A 16,923-nucleotide genomic window follows, 5' to 3' on the forward strand; every position below is an offset into this window, starting at 1 on the left:
TCCACGCTTCTTTGTCAAGTTTCTCAGAAGAAGAACAAAACCGAAGAGAAAGGAAGAGTGTAACAGTGAACAGCGCCCTCATTACACCGTTGGTACAACTGTATATGTGTATTGTTATATGTATATGTGTATTTATATGTTAGAACTGTATTTAAGGTGTCTGCAGGCCTGGACTGGGACAAAAATTCGGCCCTGGACTTTTTGGTCCAGACTGACCCACCACAATCCGCGCGCAGATACTGTGCCAACTCGGTTCGTTGATGTACTGTACATATAATCACACCAGTGCCGTAACGGAAACACATGAGGCCCCCCTGCAGAATAATCAGAATTTTCTTGTGAAGAAAATGTATGTTTAAAAAAAAAACTTGTATAACATATTTTTATTATAACTATGAACATCCAGCATGATCTAATTAAGAATGGCAGAAAAATGCTTTTCGAGCGGTTTCCGACATGTTCAAAATGTGTGCTTCAGACCCTTACCAAGGTCTCACATACTAATACACCCCTTGTTAGAAGGAACAGAGCCTAAAGAACCCGAATATGCAATGAAACCACACAAAAACAAAGTGTCGAGGTCATTTGAAGGCTTTTCAGGGGAAAAACTGTGTAAATCGGTTCAAAAATGAAAAACGTCAAAGTTCTATAAGAAAACTACATTTCCCAGAAGCCAGCCCGGGTGCATTCTCTTCAGTAGACTGCGCATGTGCCATCTGAGGTGGATCAAAGATCGTCCATTTGACAGGGGAAATGCTGGACCCAGAAATGTAAAATAAAAAACATCTCCGACGGTTGACGGAATTTAAAGTTACTTATAGGTGGCTGGTATCTAGATGGCGCCGTTCGACTCCTACATGCCCGCACGGTCACGGGGATGTGTTTATTATTGAAAGGGCCCAAGCCCTTAAGAACACTAATATACTGGAATGGGTCATTGTCTCCTTGTCTCTTATTTGATGTAATTTAATCTGAAAATTTCCATAAATAAGTGTTCAAAAAGAAAAGAAAAGCAAGGACAATAAACCATAAACACTGACAGAAACACTTAAAACACTTTAACTCTTGTGACCTGATTTGTAATTATAATTAATCAGGATAGTATATTATTTTCCAACACTTTAGAACTAGATTTACGCCACACGCTATCTATTATGTCAAGTAAAGTTCATAGATAACGTTTCTGAACATTTAGTTAATGAGTGTTTATCCACAACATGCTATCTAGCACACTCACCTGCTATCACCACCACCAATCTCTCCTCCCTCTTCTGTATGTTGTAACTTGTTTTATTACATTATTTACTCTTATTGTGAAGAGCATGGACACAGGAAGTGCTTTTACTTTGAAGGCAGAAAGTACAATGATAGGTGCTTGTTGACGCTAACTAATGTTGAATGTTATGTGTGGAAAATATATACATGTCGGGTGCAAGAGCGCGTTCTCAATGCTTTAACAGTTGTAATACTGCAGTTCACCAGCAAAGTGAGTCCGTTCATACCAGACGTGTCTTGGTGCTCATTAGAAGCTCCACTTCATGACACTGTGCCACCATGGCAGCGGGAGCCTCACTTTCACTGTCCGGCGCCCGGCGGCCAAAGCCAAAGCTACGCCACCGCCGCCGGCCCCGCAGCAGCAAACATGTTCATTATATTTCTGCTCTCAGCAGCATCAGTTGCGAGAGCTTTTTCTTCTTCTTTTCCCTTAGTTTTTCTGCACCGCCTTTTCGTTTTTTCTCCATTTTTGCTTTCTCTTCTCTCTCACAGATTGCTAATGATTGTCATTAGCTCATCATTAAAGGTGATTGAACAGGTGGGGATCTGGAAAATGCGTGGCCGGCCCATGACTGGCCGGCCCACCGGGAGTTTTCCAGGTACTCCCTATGGCCAATCCACCACTGACGGGAGGCAAATTTCCCACAATAATTAATGTATTCCATGTGCAAAAATAGTCCCTCTGATTGGTTATTGTATAGTCTCACTTATTTATGTCACTAGAATTACATGGTCTAAGTATCGATGGTCCTTTGACTGAAATGTTTACTTTATGTCAGTTCACAAGCAATTTTTCTCTGAAATGTAACTTGATTTTGGCTGGATGTACCTGAAGCACACATCCTTTCACAATTATTGGATCTGGTACAATGACACAAATTATAAATGTTTTTACGTCAAAGCTTGCCTTTCGTCTCATTCTTTTTATTAACAAAGAGAAAACAGAAAAAACATAAATCTGGGCAGATATTGTGTAATATGTCAGAATCTCACAACATACTCAACAACACATTCAGAAGAAACAGAAGACAGAAACCCTAAAAGATAAACATAAAACAGTTACATACACTCAACATGAATAAATAATGCTTCAAACTACATTTCTTAACAGAATAAGCTGTGAACACAGAAACTGGTTAAACAGTAAAATACAAAAAACAGTGCAGTTTTGCTGTTTTTTTTACCCTCGCTTCAAATAAGGAAAAATGTCCCCCAAAAGCCCTTTGACATGTTCCCTTCTTACGATGAACATACAGTGTAGCGTTGTAGTTCCTACTGAGTTCACCGGGTGAAGTGTTGAAGAAGTGATGATGCAAAGAAGCCAGAGCGGGCTTTTTTCCATTACAACAGAATGATGATGTGTGTATCCAGGCCTTTCTTTAGCGCTGACACAGCAGGGTGCAGATAATACTGAGTTGATACAAATATGTTGTCCTGCTGTTGTAAATACTCACCAGAATATGAAATGACTATTAGGCTGCAGCTAAAAATAGTCCCCCTACAAAATGCGCTATCCTGTTTGAGAAAGAACGGCAGTGCTAAACTGTTTGAGAAACTTATTTAGCCTTTTTTTTTAAAGGAGTGTTATTTGATGTCTTCAATATAAATTAGCGAGCTTAGAGATGAGTGCCAAAGAGTTTGGATTTGGTCTTTTCACAGGAATCGTGGACAACAACAGAAATGTAGAATATCATCAGCCTTACCCTTTAAATTGACTCAAGCTGCACAAAAAGCTGCTGCGTGTTCTTTCCAAACAAAAAACACCCATTACTGTATATGCAGAATATTTATTTTTAAAGGATCACGCCACCTTATAAGCCTGCTCTGCACTTTTTTTAGATGCTTTTTTTAATGCTATAAGATACATTAGAATAACTTGTTCGACCATGCAGGGAACAGTCTTTTTTTTTCAAGTAAACCAAAAAATCTTTCCAATTAACAGCACCATTCATTAACATTTGATTAATTTAGAACTTTCTGAACATACACTCATAACCCCCATGATTCAAACAACAGTGTTAGCACCACAGGTATTTATACTGTTGGCTCAGGCTTATTAAGAATAGCACAGCATGTATGTACTATGACATAGCTCAATTGAAAGTAGCTCAGGCTGGAGTGATTATGATGCCATTTCTAAACTCAGCAATGGTTGCAATGATTTTATCCCGGGAACAAACTCAGAACACTCAAACCATCTCAAGCCCCCACGCTTCCTCTAACCTGCTGCTGCTTAAAGTCAGTGGTAATTAATCTGGATGGTTCGGCCAATGAGGAGGAAGAGAAGGCCGGCCAGGAGGCAGAAGAAGATGCCGATGGGCGCAAACATGAAGGACAGCCCATAGTTGAGGGACAGCTGGAAGTCTGGACACACTGTGGAGCGCTGGTGGTCTATGTAGAGATCCACCACATCCAACACCTGCACCCACAGCACGTACATCACCACCACACAGAGCAGGAACAGACCTGGTGCAGAGAAGGGCAGAGGCAGAGATGAGGATTTGTATAAACCAATGGATACAAAACTATAAATAAATATTTTACAAGTGGTGGGAGAAGTATTCATATCCTTTATGTAAGTACGCCAATACACGTAAAAATCCTAAAAATCTCACTTCAGTAAAAATACAGGAGATATCAGCTAGATACAATGTTCTGCTGAAAATGGCCCATGTGAGTGATATTTCATGACATTACTAGGTTGTTAATACTCCTGCGTCAGTGGCTGAGCAAAATGTTACTGTTACTGCTCGAGGTGTGGCTGGATTTAGTAAAGGGTCACATGATAAATCTGTGAATTTTTGACTATTCTCAATTTTGGGCTTTTTCATAAAATTAAAAGGTTTCTTCTTTTGCCGAGTAACTTTAAAGTGAAGTAAATCATCTGAGGAGTCTAGAGGGGAAATGTCTCTTCTGCGGAGGTTCTAATAACTCATAGATATCTGAAATGTGAAAAAGGGTCCCAACCAGACACGGCTGGTTTGAAAAGTGTCAAAAAGTATTATTATATTAATAATGTAATAGATCTATAACATTGCAATATGTCTAAAATACTTATTTGAAAATGCACTGGTTCCAAGCTAAAGGTATGAAATGAGAGATAAGTCAATATAGCTCAAAATTGTACTTAAATAAGTGTACTTGGCTACTTTTCAACACTGAAATTAACAACAAAACCCTACCTGATGCCAGAAAGAGGCCGCCCCCTGCTTTGTACAAGCGGTGGCTGGCGAACGGAGCCGCACAGATGATGAAGAACCCGCCGAGCACTACAGCTGCCACACCGATAAGCATAAAGATGCTCCAGAAACCTCTGTAGACTGGACCACAGACAATTATATCACTGAGGAATATCAACTCAATCTGTACAGAGAGTCAAATCTAAATGGATAAACAGACACTTACTTATGGCCGCATCATACTCCGTGGCATTGTGGGTCTGATGAGACACAGGGAATGGGAAGAGGTAGGCGTGCATGCAAACTTTCGAGTGAGGCTGATTTGCTGGAGAGAGATGAAATAAATCAATGCAGAAAATAAATTAAATTGAATGTTAATAGTAAACAAACACAGTTGGCAATTTGCCTTGTTACAAGTCTCTCATGGATTGGGATGTGACTAAATGTTGTGAACAGTGTCAAAAAGTTATAAAAATATTGACTTTTTATCTTGTATTTTTTTATATTCTTTCTTTTCCACCATGTGAAATTCCGCAGACCCTCACAAGGTGCCTTCAATGTCGGAGGCTGTTTCTGACAATGACCCACCATTTAAAGTCCAAATCAAAAAATAGATGACTCATTATCACCTGACAAACGACCAGGATAACATCCCATGGCACTTCCTTTAAACAGTCACATGAGAGGATTTCTACCATTATTGCACCATGTAAGTTTTATACACAGAATAGCAGGAAAACTGTTATTTATTCTGCGTAGTGATGCCATGTGATCCCGAGGAAGCATAACGCTGGAGGAGAATGATATCTTACACTTATCGGCTTCAGGAGACAGGGAAAAGGACCCTTTAAGAGGAACTGGAGTTATTTAAACATGTGTGTATTATGTTTCTAACAGGGAATTACACCTCACTGGGGTCTATTTGAATCCGGAAACATTTGTAACATCACAATGTAGCATTACATACTGTACATTTCTCTGTCTTTCTTTTTAGCAAAAAATGGAACATGTATGTGTTCATGCATCATCCCATATAACTCATAGAACATCAAATGTTTCCTAATAATGTGATCATGATGATCTTTGGAAAGGTTCTTATTCTGCTTTAATCACTTGTGCAATCACAATTTGTAGCAACGGGTTACCACTTCAATACTTTACAAGTATTTGGAGAAAAGAAGAACTGTGTAAACAGGGAGAAAGTAAAGCCAGCGGCAACAACAAGTACAAGGGTTAGCTATTGGAGCAACATGTGTCTCTTACTGAACCAGAGCTTCCACATCAGGTTGTCGTCCCCCACGTTGCCTCCAAACGAACACCTCCAGAAAAACCCTTCATGGTATAGAGTGACATCACTCGTGCCCTCCTGCACCACCACATCTCCATGCTGAAAGAAGGAGTAAAAGATAGAATAATGATGTATTACCTAATATATTCTGACTTTAAAAAGTCTGCAGAATAGGGTTTGTATGTGCAGATTAATGGATGGATCTCCATGGTATCTGTTGATGTGATTAAAGCCTGTCACCAGATCATGCAGGGCAGGTGTACAGTGTGTCGCCACAGTGGCAAAGAGCAGCTGCTTGGTCAGGTCAAGGGTCGAGCTGAGCAAGCACCTCCAACCTCATGCTGGTACGGTGCCGAGCGAGCGTACAGGCCAAGAATGTTCCCGTTCAGGAAAAACTCATCACTGGTGGTCACTATCTTTGCACAAGAGCAAAAGTCCTGAATTGCCTGTAATGTCCATACACCTCTCAGGGTAAGGAAAGCAGAGCGTGCACAAGCTGTGATGGCGTTGGATCAATGTTCACCAGTCCAGGTCAATCTAATTAGAGTTTGTTTTATTTTGAAATCATCCTTGTTAAACAAGGACATTGGTTCCCAACCTGGGGGTCAAGAACCCCTAAAAGGAGGGGCAAGATAAACCTGAGGGGTTATGAAACTATTTATGGGATTAAACAAATTATGGTTATTTCTTTCTGACATCCTTCCTTTTTCTTGTGAAATACTGAATAGTTTTAGCATTTTGGCTAAGAGGAAATCACTTATTGAATGGTAAATAAAATGAAAGTTGAGGACCTGTGCTGCAGAATGCTAACAATCCTACTAAACTGCTCACTAAAGATGAATAATCCTGTACTTTTTTCATGTTATTGCACTTAAATATAATACTTTAGTCAGTTATTAACTCAACATAAATAACAAATACTCACATTGTATTAAACTACGTGCTACCACTCTGGTTTTATTGTGGTGATATCACGTCTCGATTCCAGTTTCAGTTCCCACTATGAAAAGCGAGGTATGTTTTAGTCGGTGATATTTAATACAGTCTCGTACCACTGGGACTACTGGCATTTGTATCTCTATCACAGGGGCACAAGCTATGTCTCAATCACTCCATAGCTGCACACACACTACATTAAACAGTGTCTGATTACATGAAGAGGTCCTACAGGGATGCCACTGCACCCTGTGGTACATCTACTGAAAGAATGATTGAAGTATCTGATCACAGTTTCTAAAATAGAATAAGTGACTTTGATGCTAGTTTAAATATCCACCATTAGACCAGAGGGGAACTTCACAACACACCATTTAAATTCTCTACAAAATAATATAATTACTGTCTGTGACCTAACAGTTGACCTAGTTTTAGTTGGTGGGTTTACAAATATGATCATGATAACTAATATTTAAGACATAAGAAAGAAGCAACAAACTTTAACTGAAGTCCAACACCCACCTCTAGGGTCACACCACCCGGGCCAACAGACCCCTCCGGGTTCGGCTGGCAGCTTTCTGAGGCCAGCAGCCAGTAATCAGTTCCAAACGAGAGGAGGATGAACACAGCTGCCAACGCCCCAAAGAGCCCTGCAAAAAACAACGCCACGCTAAGCTTCATGGTCCGGGAATGACCAGCCACTTGGCTACTGGATGCCCACGCTCAGTTTGACTTTCTTCTCCAACTACAGTGAGCGCATGTGACAAGCAGAGGTGGAAACTCCTCGTACAGTTCCTCCACTGATCTGCTCCAGCTGGTTTATGTTGATACCAGATCTCCTGTCCCTCTGTCTGTGTTATGGGAGGACAAGGTTGAGCACATGACTCCTCTGCTAGGGTCTGCAGTCATAATTCCCCCCCCCAATCATCCACACCCTGGTCTATTTTTGGGGCTTGACTGGAGGCGGCTGCTCCACTCCCAACAACCCCGCTGTGGGGCTGAGTGTGTGAAGCAGTTGCAGAGTGTGAAGGGAGGAGATCATCGCCGAAATAACCGGTGGCAACTGGACACCCATCGTCTGCACAGGAATGTCAGGGAAGGGTGAGACTGAAAGGACAGAAGAAGAGTAAAGTATGTCCCACAACTCGCGGCCCAAAGCTGCTGGATGACCCGCACGTAAACACACACATCAATAGCATTTCCTGTAAATGAGGGTGATACAAATGACTGTAAATGTACCCTTACTTATTGGGTATTTTCAGTTATATCACATGACTAGCTTTATAAACAGTTAAATTAATCATTATAGACATAATACTAATACTAAAAAAACACATTGGAAGTATTTCTCAGAAATAACTTCCATTAATAACACAAAAACAGCATTTTTGCAGTTATTATGCACACACAAAAGTCATTTAAATTGTAAATTAGCATGTCAGTTTGAATCGTAACTTAACAGTAAAAATGTAATGCCTTTGACAACCAAAGCCATTTGTACATTTAGCCATTATGGTGAGGCCATTTAGCTAGTGCCATCAACACATGTTTAAGTTATAAAAACAAAGAGTGTAAATTGAAGGGAATCATTTGTTAATAAGCATCTCAGGGGCACATCTAGCAGTGAACCTATATAGACACTGGCACATTTACACACTGATGTGACCCAAGCTTTCCACCCCATCCATTGCTCTGGTGTGTGTGTGTGTGTGTGTGTGTGTGTGTGTGTGTGTGTGTGTGTGTGTGTGTGTGTGTGTGTGTGTGTGTGTGTGTGTGTGTGTGTGTGATAGATCTATATAATTATGAAATGATAGTGTATCGTTTCTTAGTTTTAACTGCATTGCATTCAAATACTGTATATTGTTGTAAACACATGGCACTATATTTGTGGTAGTGATTGTACTACTTTAAATGTTTCATAAACTACAGTAATGTATTGCAAGTACTTACATAGTAATGTTGTTTTACTTTATGCTAAAATGTGTACGTTTGCTGTAAAACTGAAATATTGGACAGGGCTGCACTGGAGCCAGTAAATTACTGTATAATCCTCCTTAAATCTTTGCAGTGTGGTTTATAATGTTTTGAATTCCCCGATTTGTCCAGTAGGTGGTAGAAAAGTATAGAACCAAAACAAATATTACAGCTGAAAATAAAATGAAGACTTATAAAATGCTAAATCTATAGTTAAACTACACGATTTATGGCGGCCTATTTGTCATGCAATTTAGATATGTATTGTGTATATGTCAACAATAGAATAATTACTACAATCTAAATGTAAGTAACATTAGGCTCGTTCGTTAGAGCTGCGCCTCGCCTGGAATCCAGACGAGAGCAGGCGGCCGCAGCAGGAGGCGTTGACAAAAAACTGCAATCAAGTCGGACAGTTGTCAGCTGTCAGCTGTGTATACGCAGGAAGTCACAGAAAAAAGTACTTCCTGTTTGTTCCGAACTTTTGTTTACTTGTAGTTTACAGATCACGTTTGGATTTATCATATGTGTTTATAAATATATATTTATGTAAAAATGAGTGTGTAGCTGCATCCTTTGGTCTTTTGATGTCTGCCTGTGAAATACATTACTAGTAGTTTTGATGTGTGTTGTATAAATACGATTTTGTATTAACAACAACACAATAAATGCTTTTAGATCAAACATGAGACTAATAGTCAATAATCCAGCGTTTAGTATTACAACTACACATAAAATAAGAATTTTCTACAACACGTGGTGTTTGCTGTCAGTTCTAAGAGCCAATCAGCTCTCTGATGTGGCGACAGCCAGGCATTTGCCATCATGCACTGGGCCACGCAGTCGTTGGAAAGCAACTGCGGTGGCTGACTCTGAAATCGACGGCGACTTAGTCTCGTGAGAGTATCGTTGACCACGTGTGCATGACGTCAGAGCAAGTCGGGAGCAAGTCGGACACAAATCTAACCGGCATGCATTGCGCGCCGATCGCCGCCGATCGATTCTGCGCAGAACTGGCTCATCTCGAACGAGCCTATTGGTATTCCAATATTGCGTATATTGTACATATGCTTAGGTGCTTATAATCACACACACACACACACACACACACACACACACACACACACACACACACACACACACACACACACAGATATATACATCATTGTGTATGCTGAACCTTGAATTTTGTTTAAAAATCAAATAATACAAAATATTACAAAAGTGGCTTATAATTTATCACAACTTTTTAAAAATAAAAAAACAAAGTAAAAATCCAAATTGCGCGCTCATCTGTTTATGAATAAGCATTTACCCATTCAATATGTGACGTCCGCGGGCGATACCAACTGTCAGAGCAGCCGAGGGGGGGTCAGACTAAGACAACGCGGCAGGTCAACACCCGATAAATCAACTACGACTCGAAAAGTCGGTGTCACCGCAGGACGTTTATTGCCTCTTAAAAATCCGACACATTTCACACCTGCCACATTCAGGCAGACGTTTAAACCCGAGCCGCATCTCTTCGCCTCCTGAACCGTGACTCCTCCGCCGGGTAAGCAGACGAGCTGCGTGTGGATCGTTTAGAGTCGAGCGGATGAACTTCCGCTTGTGCTGCAGCCGTGCTGTCACACCGGGAGGATGAACAACCAGAAATGTAGCCCCCTATTCCAGAAACCCAGAGGACGGACGAGGATTATACGATGCATCTATGTGGTGGGCTTCATGGTGAGTAGCTAACTGAGACTATACTGAGTGAATTGAGGCTGTGTTTTCATAACGCAAAGGTATAATGTAAAAAAAAACCACACACACACACATTTCACAATTCAGATATTAGAAATGAGCTTCATGTTCAAACTATACAACAATCGCCAAGCTCTCCTCAAGGTGTTTGCAGGGGACTAAGAACGTATTGATGTCGTCAGCAAAGGCAGTGTACTATATTCCCTTTAACCTAAATCTTCATCTTAGCCTTGCACAAGTGACAGCGCCGTTAACACTCACCTGTCATACTTACCTGCAGTACAATTTATAATCTTAAAGCGCGTGGTGTGTGCTTGGTTTTGTTTGTTGACTCTGATATCTGCATACACGTACTGTATTTTCTATCTGCAGCAGCTACTGTCCTATAAAACGTGTTTGACTGTAGAAAGAGGCATTATTTATCGTGCGGTATAATGTAATATTTCAACAAAAAAAGTGCAGGACCAGTGGCTATAATCCCAGCATAGAGGATCATAGACCGACATTGGACTGTGAATTGTTTTGCTCCTAAAATGCGTCAAACATACTTTCTGCCCAGTCTAAATTTAAATGAATGTTATTTATGTAGTCAAAACCATTTAGTTGTTGTATACATTTTGAAAGATATCTCCCTCAACTCATCAGGTGTGTAGCTACTAAATAAGGGAGCAGTTATTCCACATGGCAGGCTGGTTTGACACCTTTGAGTGCATTCAGGGCTGCCTCTTCATTTCGTCACTGTCAGTAAAATTTGTTGCAAAGAGGACTGTCACTTTCTTGAGTTTAATCACATGTTGAAACCACATGCTAGAAGTTTTTGTAAGAGCCGATCTGCAGTAATTCTTAATTTTACTTTTCAGCCTGTTTTTCAAGCTCATCTGGTCTAAAGGGGACTACAAGAATCCAGGCTTTTGCCAAGTTTCTGTTTAATAAATACTTAAAGACATTTGGGTGTTTCACATCGCATTTGTTTTCTCTAAAGGAGATTGAGGAGGTTAATTAATTTCCATTACAATTAACAGCTGAGGACAGTAATTCCACTGAAAGTTAAGCAATTAGTGTAACGAGTAGCGCCAGAACTCTGTATGAACTGCTGTGTGACTTCAATAAAGACTTTGGCAAGAGCTGCACTTATTTCAGCAATGTGATGCAATTCTCAGGCTGCTGCAACTATCCTTAAAATCTCTGTGTTTATTACTAGACACTGGTTTAAGTGGTTCCCTCTGCCCAGAGGTGTCTGGTGTGATAAAGTCCTGATAATGACGACAGCGTGGCTCTGAGCTCATTTCTGCTTTCTTTCTCCTTCACTTCCCTGTTTTCTTTAGGACTTGTTTGGCGTGAGCATGATCATACCGCAGCTGAGCCATCACGTGAAGGCCCTTGGAGCGAGTCACACCGTGGCTGGTATTGTAGGTAAATTGTAATTTGTTAAGTTACATCCAAGCAGATACTCCAGGGTATGCATATTGCGTCAGTATGCTGAAGAGCTCTGAAAAGTGTTATGACCAAATCATTAACTGCTTGACGGAGTTAACATTGCAGACAATCCAACGTTTTGTAAAATGTTTGCCTTTTGCCGGGAATGATTGTCATGAAGACGCAGATTAAAACATTTACGTGTGCACCACATATTTGTCTCCAACAGTAAATATTAGTGGCGAAACGACAGTTTATTTGCTCTTAGGATTTGTTCTATTTCCCTTTTTTTTTTCTTTAGTTGCAGTGCATTCAGCCATCAAGGCTTCAGACTGTTGCTTAGACCAAACAAGTAATTTGTTGTTGTGATTAATTGTATAATTCAATTGTTATTACATTTGTAAAGGTAATCGAAAGGAAATAAATTCATGAAAATAATAAGTTGATGCAGGCCAAATACATATAATGTTACAAACATTGTGCTCCCAAGCTTTAGTTAGATTTGACTTTCTGTATCAAATACTGTAGTGTGTGTGTGTGTGTGTGTGTGTGTGTGTGTGTGTGTGTGTGTGTGTGTGTGTGTCAACCAATAATGTACAGTTTTTATCTGCTGTAATTGTTGGTGTTTTTTGTTGTCGCACGGTGTGTGCTCTAACTGTGAATTAAAACAGAATATGGAACTGTTGCAGGATCCACATATGGGATGTTACAGCTCTTCTCAAGCACAATAGTTGTAAGTATTGACTCTGTTTCTTTCTGAAAGGTCTCTGTCTCTAACCCCCATTCAACCTCTCTGCTGGACAACATGCTCACAGTTAGTGGCCAAAGTGGTTACATTCCATGTCATCTCTAGCATTTAAGGAAAACAATAAACACTGTTAATATACCCTGTCTCTGCACATTCACACACACACACACACACACACACACACACACACACACACACACACACACACACACACACAAACTACACCACAGACATATAAAAATATCACTCTTTTTACACAGGAATTGATTTGTTCACCCTTCCACACCCCCTGACTGGACGCGGCAGAGTCTTTTTTATCAGTGTATGAACCGTTGGATGAAAAATCAAAGCCTTGAGGATTGAAACCTTGGCCAACCTGTTAAGACGTTACCGGTACTCCAAAGAATGCTGCGGCGGTACTTTACGATAAGCATGGCAACTGACACAAGATTCTCAGCTTTCCACGTCTTTCTTCTGCAGCCTGAAATTTGTTTAATTCTCAGGGGTCATGCGACAAATTAAACAGATAAGGAGTCAACTGTTGGTTCCCGCGTGCAGACCGGCTGAATCCTGATGAACGGAGGGATACATGAACAGCTGGGTCTCTATGATAATCCCACCAGGCTACACCCAGAACATAGCAAACTCAATTGGTCCTAATTTCATTATTTCATCAAGTGCATGTGTGTAAGTGTGTATGTATGTGCATGTGTGTGAGAAAGAGAGAGATTCAGGGTGAGACCAATAAAAGCTGCTTGGTTGAGAGGAGACTCAAGGTTTGGGGATTTCTGCTTCATTTTAGTATCCCAATACAGTGTTGAGATTTGTTATTAATCCTATTGAGATTGGTTTGAAGTTTAGGCCTTGACTCCACCCGTCCAGATGTTTCATAGGACGATACAAAAGTCCACAATCTTTCCACTAAATGTATTTACCAAATGTTAATGTAATCCAAACATTCCCAGATCTATCTAGTGATAGATCTAAACATAGATTTATCACATTAAACCAGACTCTCGCTACTAATAAACTGCGCGCGAGTGAGAGAGGAAAGACACTGCGATTGCTTCGACTGATGTCAAATCACCAACGGCAGTGATGACACAATTCCAGCCGAACAGTGCCATCTAAAATGACACGATGAATATGAGACGACGTATCTTACCATACCAACATATAGGACCACCAGAGGACAATGTTAAAGAAAACAGCGCACTGCCAATACCTTTCAGTCAATACTTGAAGAATATCTTAACAATAGTCTTGATTCATGTTTGCACTATGAGCTTGAGGTTCAGGGGCTCAAGAGATGTCAGTATTTCATTTGTCACGCCAGCAGCCGTTTTGTCCTTCACCACAATAAATTCCCAAAACCTCTCGGCCACTGCGTTGTTTACCATATAGCGCAGTACTATGGCCATTTGTGACTTGCAGGACACATCCATGAGCTCATCTGCTTGCACAGCAACAAAAGGTGCATCTGCCAACTGTTGAGCAACCTCATCCGTGTATAATACTGGCTGAAATCCCCTTAAAATAGGGTCGAGCATCGTAATGGTTCCTTAGTCTCCCTCGCACATAGTCAAAAATATGCATCTAAAGGGTTTGACCCGTCCTGTCCACGCAAGGCAAGGTTGGATCTTTTATTATATTTTCCTTCTTGAGATATGATTAAGTCATCCTGTCAATGTGGTCCCAAACATTTTATTTTCATTTTTTGCTCCAGGGGTAAATAGTACCGTAGTTAAAAAATCCACACGAGTCATCACTACTGTAACGTGAACGTAAGGTCCTCTTTAGCTAGCTAGCAAGACGTGTACACCCATGTACCATTACAATCAACCAATGGGCTGCTTCCAGGGGCCCTGGCCATGAGGCTCCACTCACCATCTAAAGTTCATGCGTGTATGGTTTGGTCCTGAGCTACAAGTACAGTAGGGCCCATTCTGCTGTGCCCCGAGCATCAAGCACAAACATAAAGTTACACACACTACAAAGCAATGAGAAGAAGTATTATGAAATATTTCAAAGACATTTTATGAAGTGGACAAAGTTAAGTTTGACATTATCGTGTCGGATAGAGAAAAGCCGATCACGTCTTCCACCGCTGGTGGGAACAAGCCCCATGGGCCCCTAATGCAAAAACGCCCATGGTCATTTCCTGTTTGATTGGCAGGGCAGCTGGAGTGACGTGGTCGGCCGGCAGTACTCCCTGCTGACCTGTCTGCTGCTGAGCGCGATCGGCTACGGTCTGCTCGGGATGTCCAGCAGCATCGCTTTGTTTGTCCTCGCACGGATTCCTGTGGGTAAGTCCCAAACTAGGGAAGACACTTTGTCATGTCACAGTGGGAAACGGGTGTAAATAATACAATCAGTGATGACCTGTGCTTTTCAAACTTGACAAGCACTATGACAAGTCAAAATATCTGCTGTGGAAATGGTCTGTTGACATCGGTAGATCTGTGTTAGTCAAATATTGCTTAACAGCTTGTGCTGCATAAACAAAGTGTCTTTCCAAATAATGCTGCAGTAGATTCAAATGGAAATATGTATTTGACCGTGCATGTTTTCTATACTGACCATACTTTGTTCTAAATGCACCAGTATGCATTTTTAAGTTATAAATAGACGGTTAATCTTCAATAATTTGAAAAAAATCCTTTCTACAAGAGATTTAAATATATTTATATACTATAGTGGTACATAGTTACCCACTTAATTTTCATTTCAGGGCTAACTTCCCATTCAAGTTGTAACAAACACCAACGTTACACTCTGTTTCTTTGCTCTTGGGTACAATAAAATCATGACTAGTGGTATGAGAATATCTGTGAAATAACAACGTTCTCATATTTGCACAAAGCCACCACCTTAATCCTAAAGGTGGGATCAGTCACTCCCACGACTCACTGTGCATCGACTGTTTTCTGTCTCAGGGCTGTTCAAGCACTCCCTGTCCATCTGCAGAGCGCTGCTGTCTGACCTGGTGACCGAGTCAGAGCGCCCTCTGGTCATGGGACACTTCAACGCAGCGTCCAGCGTTGGCTTCATCCTGGGCCCCGTGGTGGGCGGCTACCTCACGGAGCATGAAGGCGGCTTTTATACTTCCTCCTTTACCTGCGCCGTCATCTTCCTCACTAATGCCGGTGGGTAGATGAAGGAGGGAAATAATAACTGATTTACGGTATTTAGAGTCTTTATCTGACAGTATGTGTTTATCGTTCCAGGGCTTGTATGGATGCTACCGTGGAGCGAGACGTTAATTCACCAGGAGGACAATGACTCTGGCAACGACGCAAGCAAAGGTTGTCATGACAACAACTGCAGTAAGTCGGTTCGCAATGGCTCACATGCAAATAGTCAACACCCGGCGTTGGCAGCAGAGACTGACCCAGGCTCCAGAGCTCCAGAGAAGCACCAAGGGGATCTCAGGTGGTGGGAGCTGTCCCTGCTCCAGCCTGCCTGGAGACAGCTGTCCTCAGTGGGCTCCAAGATCGCCATGGTGGCCTCCTCGGACATGTGGGACCTCTTCCTCATGCGTCTTCTGATGGCTATAGCTATCATGCTTTACCACAGTAACTTCTCTCTGGCGATGGAGGAGCGTTTCTCACTTAAACCAAAGGTGACGGGCTATTTGATCAGCTACAGCAGCACCTTAGGGGCCCTGGCTGGTTTCCTGGTGGGGCCCGTCACCCGGCTGTATGGGAACAACATGCCTGCTCTGTTGCTCCACTCCACAGTTCTCACCTGTTCACTCATTTTCCTGTACGCCGCCGCGCCCAGTGTGTCACAGGTGCTGCTCAGCTCAACCTTCTTTGCCATTTCCACCACTATCGGACGGACATGCATCACAGACCTGGAGCTGCAAAGAGGAGGGGTCCAGGCCAGTGGGACTCTGATCGGAGCCGGGCAGTCAGTGACAGCAGTCGGTCGAGTCCTGGCCCCTCTCCTCTCTGGTCTGGCCCAGGAGTTCAGCCCATGTGGCCCCCCCAGTCTGGGAGTGGTCTTAGCTCTTGCAGCTGTAGGCTTATTGCTCATTAGGATCCCCAAATGGGACAGGAAAGGGATGACAAAGAAAGCCAAACTCTGAGTGACTGAGTGAATTTACAATCCTTCCAAATCTACCACACAGAGAAGTGCTCTTATTTTGTAGGCAGCCAGTGTGAAGTTGTGTGAAGATAAACAGCAGGCTCACAGTGGGAATGATATTGTTCTGCTTGAATACCTCTGGCAGTTGTATCTGTAGATGCGACAACATCACAGGGTCTAAATGGCTCGTCACCACCAGCAATACAGCAAATCTCTCAGGAAAAGCTGTTTTAAAACTCGAGCACGCCATTGAGGTGAAGTTATAGCTGAGA

The 16,923-nt window shown here is 41.7% G+C and overlaps 2 protein-coding genes across 2 annotated transcripts; one reads left to right on the top strand and one right to left on the bottom strand.

Annotated features, from left to right (window-relative positions):
* Window positions 1–2,178: 2,178 nt before the first annotated feature.
* On the bottom strand, window positions 2,179–7,431 carry tmem182a (transmembrane protein 182a). The gene is made up of 5 exons (XM_079230803.1): window positions 7,201–7,431; window positions 5,718–5,841; window positions 4,681–4,779; window positions 4,458–4,595; window positions 2,179–3,741 (listed from the first exon to the last, which is right to left on the bottom strand). Exons 1-5 carry the CDS (start codon window positions 7,357–7,359, stop codon window positions 3,515–3,517), a joined length of 747 nt encoding a protein of 248 aa, XP_079086929.1. The 5' UTR covers window positions 7,360–7,431; the 3' UTR covers window positions 2,179–3,514.
* Window positions 7,432–10,250: 2,819 nt separating this feature from the next.
* Window positions 10,251–16,652, top strand: mfsd9 (major facilitator superfamily domain containing 9; the record flags this gene model as incomplete). The annotated part of the gene is made up of 6 exons (XM_079230349.1): window positions 10,251–10,380; window positions 11,724–11,811; window positions 12,504–12,547; window positions 14,739–14,868; window positions 15,499–15,708; window positions 15,790–16,652. Exons 1-6 carry the CDS (start codon window positions 10,294–10,296, stop codon window positions 16,650–16,652), a joined length of 1,422 nt encoding a protein of 473 aa, XP_079086475.1. The 5' UTR covers window positions 10,251–10,293.
* Between the last annotated feature and the right edge of the window lie 271 nt (window positions 16,653–16,923).

Source organism: Taurulus bubalis (assembly GCF_910589615.1).
Source record: "Taurulus bubalis genome assembly, chromosome: 15".
NCBI classification, from domain to species: domain Eukaryota; kingdom Metazoa; phylum Chordata; class Actinopteri; order Perciformes; family Cottidae; genus Taurulus; species Taurulus bubalis.